Genomic DNA, 10,990 nt, shown 5'->3' with positions numbered 1-10,990 from the left:
GTTTGTGAATTTCCAAAGTTTGGTATTTTTGGCGGTTAATTAATGTAGAATCCGGCCGTAAGATTTAAGTCGTATTTTGGGGAGGTTGTATTTACTACTGTCGAGTATGATATCTAAGTTCGGATCATTTCGATTTAAGAATATCGAAGTTAGGCAATGATGAGCGTATTTATGGCTCTCGGGTAATTTTGCCTATTTTGATTAAATATTGGATTGTTAGTTGGAAAATTAATATTATATTTGGAACAGGACGTGAGGAGGCTCGAGCAGACGAGGCCCCAGATCGACATCAGGCTTAGGCCTAACTTGTGAGTGGACTTTTGTTTTAAATAAAATGCATGCTAGAGTTCATGGTTGAACAATATTTGTTGCGGAATATTTTGACGTCATTTTAATTTGACGAATTTTATTTCTCTTGGAGAGTTACCGAAAATGGGATTTTCGGTGGATATAAATATGTATTTATGAGAGAGTATGTATATAAAATGCTAGCTAGCCATATGTGTCTGTCCACTTTAATGACGTAGCATATAGCCGTATTATGGTGTGACGTGAGCGTTGGACGTAAGCGTAGTAACCCTATTTGAGTGTTTAATTCATATAGGGGGTATGGACACATATTTATACACCCGTCTGTCCACCTTAATGGCGTAGTGTAGCACCGCATTAAGGCGTGACGTGAGCGTTGGACGCGAGCGTAGTAGCCTTATATAGACCCATGAATTTATATAGAGAGTATGGACGAGTGTAAATACATACATATATTATAGAGTCTGAGAGGCTCGATATTTTATGAGATAAAAGTTTTATCGCTTGCGGCATGCATTCGATTTTCTCCTTAGAAATTAATTTGGGGAAACATAAATATTTTATTTATTATTTTAATTTTTCGTCCACTCACTCTAACGTTATTAAATGTTTTCCCTTGGGCCCTTCGTTTTAAATTACCCAGTCTGCAGCGTTCGGGTTGGATCTAGTAGGAGGCGAGGCATAGTCACCCGCATTTCCGTCAGTTTTCATCAGTAGGTTACATGTTTAACCTACTCGTGTTTTCTTGCTTCTGTTAGTATGTAGTAGCTCTGAATACTTTGGGATTATTGTATATTATGTGTAGAATTTCTGAAGGATAATTATGTGATGTTTGGACGTGTTGTATTAAGAGTGTAATTTGAAATTTTCGAGTTAGGGTTGTCCATCTGCAAGGGAGATTTTCTCAATCTTTTCAGTAAATTTTCCTTGGAGGTGGTCCCCGCACGACTTACTCCGGGTTTCAGGGTGAAATTCGGGGTGGGTCGTGTCAAGAACTCTCGGTGCATCTTGATCTCACTTTTGAGAAGTGCAAAACGTTATGCAGTGTGTGGTTTTGTCTATGGGATTTTTGACTATCTCACTTTTGAGGGTGATGGCGTTGCTGATAGCTTTGTGCGTTAAGGCTTATTGCATCTCGGTCAAAGACGAAGATTGCAAAGACTTTGTAGGTGGCTGGACCTGTGCTGCTGGAGGCTTCGAGGTTTGCCACGAATGGAACGGTAAGCTAATTTTTATTTTTTTTCTGAGAGTAGAAATATAACTTATGGTGGGAGCACTCCATAGCTAAATTTTGGTTTTTAGTTTATGGTGGGAGATTGTCTTGAGCATGGGACTTTTATTTCACAACAAAAATATATTTTAGAAATGATCAAAGATGCAGGATTGTTAGGTGCAGCTCCAGTTGATACTCCCATGAAGCGTGGTTTGACATAGTCCAACAAAAGATACTTACTCAAGGATTCATCTCGATACAGAAGACTAGTTGGGAGGTTAATTTATCTCACAATCTCAAGACCTGATATCACTTAATTATATATGCAGTTCATGTTTTGAGCATATTTATGCATGAGCCACGAAAATGTCACTTTCACTATGTTCTTCGTGTCATGAGACGATATCTTAAGAGTGTGGAGGGCACTTTTGATTAAGGGTGATACGGCAGTGAGAAAAACATGGCCGAGCCTAAGATCTATCCCTTTTGTTTGAGTTAGCTGAAACTAGGCCCAGCAAACTTCGAAGAACCAAGAGTCCAAGGAAGTTTACTGTTGTGTTCTTCCCGACGGCACTTTCTTCATTAACGGCGGTGATCTGCAACTGCGTTTCTTTTAATGAAGGACTTAGTAAGATGTGCATGGCGTGGGAGCTAGAAAAACATGAGTTTAAGAAGAAGATCCCGACAGTGATTTAAAGAAGGGTATGGATATGGGGAATTGCTTGGCTGAGAATTACATGGATTTGCATATCTGGTTTTCTTTGAGTTGTTCTTTAAATTTGAAGTGATTAATGGGATTGGATAAGGGCTTGGGAGAGAAGCATGGTGTGAGAGATGTAGCATGACAGAAGAGGAGTATTAGAGAGCTTGCTAGCCTCCTCCATTCTAGTTGTCCCCTTTGGTTGATAACAACTGCTATTTATAAGCAATTCAAGAAGCTGTCGGAATCTTCAAGATTTTTATTGATAGGTAAAAGAGATGGCTTGGTAAAAGCATATATTGGTTTTTGTAGTGTCTTTTTGGTTTGTCAGATTGTGTCTAAGGTTATGTAATTATAGAATAGGCTTTGAAAGATGTGATTGTACGTAGGCTTTGGGCAGCTTTCACGTAAAAAATCTGAAGCTGAGATTTTGCTGTTGTTTTGCCTCATATTTTATTATGTGGCTGGAATTAAACAGATTATTTATTTTTGGTTTGGATCTTTTAAAAGGTTTGGGCTTGGCTTTTGGGCCTCTCTTCTTCATTTATCCATATTAGGAGTTAGGTCGTTGGACATGAATTTCGGTCCCAAGTCCAAAATTATCAACGATCCTAAAACTAATAGCAGACCTCATGTTTTTCCGTTACCTTCCACGCCATACCTCATGTTTTTCCGTTACCTTCCACGCCACACCAATTCTTGAAAGCCCCAAGTGCATGAATGTGGCTTGGGTTCACGTGCATGACATTATGTTTGTTAGTAGAATTTGGCTTAAAGAATGAATCGGGCTTGACGAATTAATTGGGCATGCTGGTTGGATTTTTAGGCCTCAACAAAGAGTCCACCAGGTCAAGGGTTATTTTTCTCTTTCTAAATAGTGATTTCAGATTACGTGCATGTTGTGATTCTGATTGGGCATGTTGTACACTCACTAGAAGGTCAACTCCAAGTTATTGTGTTTTCCTTGGTTCCTCTTTGATTTCATGAAGATCAAAATAACAGAAAACTGTTTCTCTTTCTTCGGCTGAAGCAGAATATATATAGAGCCATGATGGGTACTTGCTATGAGTTATCTTGGTTGAAGTATCTTCTGCGAGATCTGAGAGTATTACACTCAAGACCCGCACTGTTATATTATGATAATAAGGCAACATTACATATTGCTGCTAATCCAGTTTTTCATGAGAGGACAAGGCACATTGAGATGGATTGACACTTCATCAAAGATAAAATTCAAGATGGGTTTATGGTCACAAAGTCTGTCAATTCTTCCTACCAGCTTACTGATGTTCTTACTAAGACTTTAGGAAAGGAAGATTTTATTCATATGATTCGCAAGTTGGGAGTTCAAGATATCCACTCTCCAACTTGAAGGGTAGTACACTCCAACTTGAGGAGTAGTGTAAGAAAGTTGATCTTGCATATCAATTCTATAAGTATTCTTTTCCTATTGTATTTGATATTATGTAGATATATAGTTTCCTAGTTAGTTCCCATCCCTTGCATATGTAATCACGTTGAGTATCAATAAAATTCATTCACCCCAAATTCTTCTTTTCAATCTTGTCATCCTTATTGCCATCGACATTTACAAATATCTGAAAATGCTATATTACGGTGGCAGTGTCTTTCTAGCTGTATTACGTATGGTGGTGGTACTCGTGTTGATTAGGGCGCTGAGAAGATTGAGGTTGTTTGTGGCGACGCCGGTGTACGTCTTCTCGTCAGGTACGGTGTGGCTTGATTATGGCTCCTTTTGTCATGCCCGGAAAATAGAAAGTAGGTCTCCTCGAGATATTAACGTTCTTTCACTACAACGAATACATAGGGATCTGATTAACTATTTTTTTTGGATGATTAAGATTCACTTACTTTTAAAATCATTGACCCAACATATCTCATGATATTGACTCAGAGGACGGTCAATTAATTTCAGGTGAGTCTTCTGGATTCAGCAATCTAGTAGTTCATATATACTTAAGAGCTGTCCAAAAATCATTTTACATTTGGGTACAATGAATTTGTCTTTTTCTCAATAAAATAAAAATAAAATGAATTTGTGTTTTTACGTATACATTGATGAACTGGGCACATGGAATGCCGGCCGGAGGAGCATGGGGTTGTGATAACAGTCTCAAGTGATTTCATATTCAAGTCTCCACAAAAGACAACAAAGATACCATTCTAATCAGATGCATGGATGATAATAGTCAAAATTTGGTTAAAATGTAATCTGCTCATTTTAACCAAATTATTCCTAGATTAGGTTTAAAATGATTTGGTTAAAATGAACAGATTACATTACAACTACTTTTTTTTTTTTTTTTAATATTTTTTTATGAAAAGTAAAGTCACTAACATCGAGCGAGATGGCTTGAAGTCTATCAATGTTCAATGAAACTCAACTCCGACCCTAATCAAAAAATAAACCATATATAAAAAAAAAGGTCCTGGATTGGAAGTCACTCTGTCTGCACTGGCTAGATTGACATAATTAGAAGGTGAAGGATGAAATGGTGTGTGCAATCAAAGTGATTCGAATAACACACTTTGAGGGATCCGTAAGAAATGTTAATGTGCTGAACCAATATAACTGGAAGGGCCGGAAGCTTTGGAGGTTAATACACTTGCAAAAGGTACACCAAAGCTTTAGGTTCTCAAAAGGTGTATTGTGTATGGAAGGTTTGTATGCCTATCAAGACAAAGCATCAACCATTTGGTCAACCGTAGCAAATGATTCTGAATTTTATGATAACATAATAGCCCGATCCCCTTATATATACCTCTCAGAAACCAAGCTCTTCTCATCTATCCTTCATCCACATAACCAAGAAAATCAACAGAAGGATAGAACAATAATAAACATATACAGTAGCTAGCCATGGCTAAATTTAGAGGGTCTTATATATTGTTGGCTCTCTTTGTAGTGCTCATTGCCATGGAAGCTTCTGTTGTTTTTGGCCAAGCCAAGGGCAATGGAAGCGCCAATGGGAACGGCAATACTGGCAGTGGCAACGGAAACGCCAACGGCAATGGAAACACCGGAAGTGGCAACGGAAACGCCAACGGCAATGGAAATACCGGCAGTGGCAACGGAAACGCCAACGGCAATGGCAACACTGGCAGTGGAAACGGAAACGCCAACGGAAATGGCAACACTGGCAGTGGAAACGGAAGTGGGAATGGCAATGGCAACACTGGCAGTGGCAACGGCAATGGAAATGGCAATGGCAACATTGGCAGTGGCAACGGCAATGGGAACGGCAATGGGAACACTGGCAGCGGCAACGGGAACGGGAACGGGAACGGCAATACTGGCAGTGGCAACGGAAACGGAAACGGAAATGGAAATAATGCTGATGTTACAAACTACCAGGTATTGCCACCACTTGCAACCGGACAAGAGAGATGCATGTGTAAGGCTCAGGGTGCCTGTTTCTACAAGACCCTTGTGTGTCCACCGGAGTGCCCTCAGAGAAAGCCTAAGCAGAACAAGAAACACAAGGGCTGCTTCGTCAACTGCGGCAGCAAGTGTGAAGTCACCTGCAAGTGTAAGCAACTGCATTCACCTCTTTTTAGTTTTTACTTTTACATACAGTATTTTACTGAACCGAATATATAGACCTAACTGGACATGAGCCTTGCGCGTAAGACGTAACTAATAATTTGTACGTGTTTGTTGCAGTTAGAAGAGCCAACTGTAATGGGTATGGTTCTCTCTGCTACGATCCTCGATTTGTTGGAGGAGATGGTGTTATGTTCTACTTCCATGGAGCCAAGGGAGGAAACTTTGCCATTGTTTCGGACGATAACCTCCAGATCAACGCACACTTCATTGGAACTCGACCACTAGGAAGGACTCGCGACTTCACATGGGTTCAAGCCCTCTCCATCATGTTCGACAATCACAACCTTGTCATTGCAGCCAAGAGGGTCTCAAAGTGGGATGACAAAGTTGATGCTCTCATCGTAAGGTGGGATGGTGAGTCAGTTAGCATTCCTACTGATGGAGAAGCCGAATGGAGGACTAACGGTGATGAGGAACGACAGGTAATCGTGGAAAGAACCGATGACACTAACAGCGTACGAGTTACAGTGGCAGGGCTACTGGAAATGGACATAAAGATTAGGCCTATTGGAGAAGAAGAAAACAAGGTTCATAAGTATCAAATACCCGCTGATGATACTTTTGCTCACTTGGAAACACAGTTCAGATTTTCGAACTTATCTGAACTAGTGGAAGGAGTTCTGGGTAAGACTTACAGGCCAGGTTATGTTAGTCCAGTCAAGGTTGGAGTTCCGATGCCAATGATGGGTGGGGAGGACAAGTACAGGACTCCTTCACTATCCTCACCTCTCTGCAAGGTTTGCAGATTCCAAACTAGTCAATCTGCAGTGTTTGAAAATACAAGTGGAGGAGTGGCATCATACTGATCATGACCCAGAGAAGTTCATCATCACATTGTTTTCCTAATTGGTTCCAAGAATCAAGTGGTAGTTTCATTTGTATGTATTTGGTTTTGGAAGACTAATATGACACTGTATACATGTAATTTATGAATAAACAATAAAGGGCTGCAGATTGAGCTTGCCTTAACATACTAAGGCCACACTTTCCCCGTATCAACATTTGCTTCTCATACCTAATTATACCATATATATAGTGTGACAAACTCCATCCAAAATTTTACAAATAAATTGTAATTCCATTTCACTAACTAGTAGTTAGGGTGAAAGTTTTCAAACACTAATCGCTTTCGATCAGCTAGTCATCTTACACTCCGATCTTCTCTTTTCTTAATTTCTTGTAACTTCTATGTATGTATGCACTAGTTGATGGAGCTCTTAACAATAATCTTGCTATGGATCATAAACAATTTCCCTTATACTCAGTCTACATTAGTTAACATACTAACTTAGCAGTCTATATCTTCTTCCAAAAAAAATAGCAGAACTATTTTCCTCTGAAATGTCATAAACTCATAAAGTACTCAGACAATCCAATATTCTGGAAACATTTGAAAGTTCAAACCCTCTTATTTCACCAACAGTTTCTTAGTATATGGTTTCTGTCATTTGTCAGTTTACGCAGCTCAAATAAATAAGTAGGACTTGCCAAACAGAAGATCGGCTTGCTGTTTGCAGTCTGTTATGGCATATGCTTTATTCTGTTAATTATGAAGTATCTCAAATCTAGCTCTCTGCGTCACTGCTTGGGTCTAGTCTAGTGTTCGTTTCTTATTCTTCCTACTCCTAATTGGCTTGCTCCCTTTGTTAAAGACCCAGGGTTAGAACCTTATCGAATGAGCAGCCATGTTGTTGCATGATAGAGGTAATATTAGCTCATGTCTTTTTATATTACCAGAAAGCTGAGAGCGGTGCCCCCGATGCCCATTTCTTGCGAAGTCCTGCATTCGCTATGGAAAATGGAAGCTCCAACCCATTCCAAATCAGTCGACTCAAAGTGACTCTGGGCTCAAAACCAGTCCCAAAATAAGACTGAACTCAAAACCCAGTCTCAAATTGAGTTATGGGCCAGCATGTGGCCCAGCAATTCTGGCCCAAAAAATAGACCGGATTCAAATGAAGCGCCAAGACTCCAAGAACATTTCCACGCTCCGACATGTGAAGGCCTGTTTTTTTTATTTTTTTTATTTTTATCAAACAAATAAACCGGAATGCTTCAACGAGTCTATTGCGAGTCGAACTTACGACCTTATTGATGCCACTAGACCAAAAGATATTGAGTTTTTTCTCTTAAGAATAAATAAATAAATTTTCTCCAAAAAAAAAAGAAAAGAAATAAATTGAGTAACGAACACATATCGATATATATATATATATATATATATGTATGTATATGCTCGAAAACATTAATTGGCTAAGAACATTACAAAAAGACTGCTTTATTACAATTGATGATATGCTTAGAGTTGCCTATGCTAACAAAAACCTCTCGTCTCGTAGGTAAATCTATTCTACTTAACTCTACACGCCAACCACGCGATTGTTATACGGTAAAACCAAACATAGTCCTTATTGCTAAACTCACACTAAAATTCTAGGTAGAGGAAACTGTCCACCCTTGTAAAGGCTAGGGCGGGGTAGAGCAACCCTCCTCGAAACACTAAACAAAAAGGGACTAAACCACAAACCCATAGGCACAAAATCCCAAACTCATACCTAAGCCTAGAAACAGCCAAGAGGCAATACCAAGTGTCTTTCCCTGCCAATCTATTTTGCCACCGCCACTACCTCTAGGCGGCTGACTTTTCCAACAAAGCATCAAATGTGGACCAGCAAGCCAAACCAAGCAGCGCCCAGATCTGAGGGTTAACTCTCAAAACCACATGTTCACCCACCTGAAGTTCTCACGCGAAAAGAGCTATATGCCAAAAATAACCTATCTTGTTTGGTGGAACTATATGGGCTTGGTTCCGGTCTATATATGCACCTTGTGTGCTTTTTATGTCTTAAGTAGGTGATACGACTTGATCAAATGGTTGCAACCTCCTAGTGACAAGATGGAATTAAGTGTGGTTGAGTTTATTATCCGACGACAACATAGTAAGGAAGCTGCATTATTAGACATTAGGATACGTAATTGTGTTACATAGTTAGTGATATTTCAATTATGTCACCGCTGTGACAAAACATATAGAGTCGCTAGGCCTCATCATTTGGCCCTTCGGCCCTAGCCCGCCCTAAAACCCGCCCTACCCGGCCCTCCGTTAGGGCGGGTCAGCCTCACACCCTAATTTTTTAAGGATAATTTTCAAAAATTTTGGCATGATATATCTTAAAATATTATAATCTCATAACTTGTTTCAACAACAAACTTCACAGGAAACCAAAAATTCAATGCGGAAATGTAATTCACACAACTCAACATTGAGTTAAATATTACATTTTCTTGTTTACATAAACTTGAAAGTCAAGAAAATGAAACACTCACATGAGTTTAATACTGTCTAACCCAAATATAAAAATATACAGAGTACAGCAAAACCCAACAAAAAACCCTGCCACTAAGCCTCTGCCTCAACCCTGCTGATCCTCACATGCAGGTCTAACCCCTACACCAAGAATTGGTGCACCGGGTTGTAAACAACAAACCCGTTAAGCTAAAAAGCCCGTATGAGTAATTCTCAAAATAACACAACGTTACACCTCCAACAACCCATTATAACACAAGAACAAATATATCAATAATTAAGTCCACAAATCCAACATTTTTGCAATTAACATGTACCCATGAGTCCTAGGTATTAATAAATACCCCTCATGACCTACAACAACAAACTGTGTACCCATGGGTCCCAGATACTATACGGTATCTCCCATGACCTACACTAACAGATGGACTAGAGCTCTATTCCTAACCGCAACCAATCACCCGGCCAAAAGCTTGGAACCCGGTTTGACTGTCTAATATCAAATACAAAGATGATAAATAGCATCTTAACCGCAACCAATCACCCAAATAAGGGCTTGGAACCCGGTTTGGCTATTTATCTAACAATCATAATATCACAACATTATCCTCAACAAACACAAAATCACATCATTATTCTCAACAACACAATATCACATCATAAATTATATCTTTCCACATGGATATATTTACATGAGAAAAATATAGATATTCCATAAGAATAATCTATCAATAATCAATAAAATTATGATCACATGAATCTCAAAATAGCATATAAAGAAAATTTGTTTTATCTTATTCTTACTTATAAGCCGTTGGCGATCAAGCTCATATATTTTTTTAAACAATTAAAAGCATATTATTAAATCCAACATCATCATCATCATATGACCATAATAACATTAGGTTCAAAAGTGAACCTTAGTGAGATTTACTCACAGCTGCAAATTCCACAAGCCGACAATAGCAAACCAAACGCAACTTCACAAATCACCTAAAAACAACACAATTAAAACCTTAGTAACTAAATTACTATAGGTTATCACAATACCCTTAAACTACCCCTTAGTTTAAGAGAGGACAACTTTCCAAAGTCGTCGAACTTAGTGACCCAAAATAGCTGCCTCTAATCCTCAATCCTAACTCAACCTCCACCAACCCTAATAATAACAAACTTAAAGTCCTAACATACGAACATTGCTCACAACCTAGGAATTCGACATCTCAATAAGCTCACCACAACAAGAGCTAGCCAAAACACAGCAACCTAAGCCACAAACCCTACTAGACGCGCCTCCAAGAACTTCCGATTTTAAGAAAACTCTCAACAGCAAAGTTGAAGCTCGAAGCAAGGTGAACAACTTTCATACCTGAGACTTGGACCAATTTTGGTTGGAACCGGCCGGAAACTGTCCTGCACAGTAACCCGAAAATCAAACTACAAAACCTGCAAAACCGGCCTCAAAACCTCAAAAACTTGCTTCAACCTATGCCTAGCCACCACTAGAAGGAGGAGAGGATCAAGACTCACCTAAGGATGCCCCTCGTCGCCGCCGTATACGGTGGTTCCAACCGGTGGCACAGCAGCCCCCTTTTGCCGGCCGAAAGCATTGTTTTCGGCGTCCCACACCGAGCAGCAGCTGCCCAGCCTTGAAGAGGGCACCTGTGGGAGTCGAACGGGACAGGCGGCGGTCCAAACGGTGGCCGGACGGTGGAGCTAGCTCCGGCGAAAGTTTGGTCCTCGGGAGAGCTCGGGAGAGGAAGAGGGAGAAGAGAGAGAAAAGAGAGAAAAGAGAGGGAAGAGAGAAAAAAAAGTGGCTGACTTGTTTTTAGG

The 10,990-nt window shown here is 39.7% G+C and overlaps 1 protein-coding gene across 1 annotated transcript; it reads left to right on the top strand.

The window, feature by feature from the left end:
• The first annotated feature begins 5,103 nt into the window (after nucleotides 1-5,103).
• LOC101295702 lies at nucleotides 5,104-6,656 on the top strand. The gene is made up of 3 exons (XM_004296156.1): nucleotides 5,104-5,216; nucleotides 5,565-5,773; nucleotides 5,908-6,656. Exons 1-3 carry the CDS (start codon nucleotides 5,104-5,106, stop codon nucleotides 6,654-6,656), a joined length of 1,071 nt encoding a protein of 356 aa, XP_004296204.1.
• The last annotated feature ends 4,334 nt before the right edge of the window (nucleotides 6,657-10,990 follow it).

This window comes from Fragaria vesca, linkage group LG3 (genome assembly GCF_000184155.1).
Source record: "Fragaria vesca subsp. vesca linkage group LG3, FraVesHawaii_1.0, whole genome shotgun sequence".
Lineage (NCBI taxonomy): Eukaryota > Viridiplantae > Streptophyta > Magnoliopsida > Rosales > Rosaceae > Fragaria > Fragaria vesca.
The sequence above is the reverse complement of the archived record's forward strand: the minus strand, read 5'-3'. Positions and strand labels throughout refer to the sequence as shown.

Excerpts from the sequence above, each read along its gene's own strand:
- LOC101295702 (XM_004296156.1), top strand. The coding sequence starts at position 5,104 with ATGGCTAAATTTAGAGGGTCTTATATATTGTTGGCTCTCTTTGTAGTG. Across the intron at positions 5,217-5,564 it reads AATGGAAGCGCCAATGGGAA|AAATGGAAATAATGCTGATG; the intron begins CGGCAATACTGG and ends AAACGGAAACGG. Across the intron at positions 5,774-5,907 it reads GTGTGAAGTCACCTGCAAGT|TTAGAAGAGCCAACTGTAAT; the intron begins GTAAGCAACTGC and ends TGTTTGTTGCAG.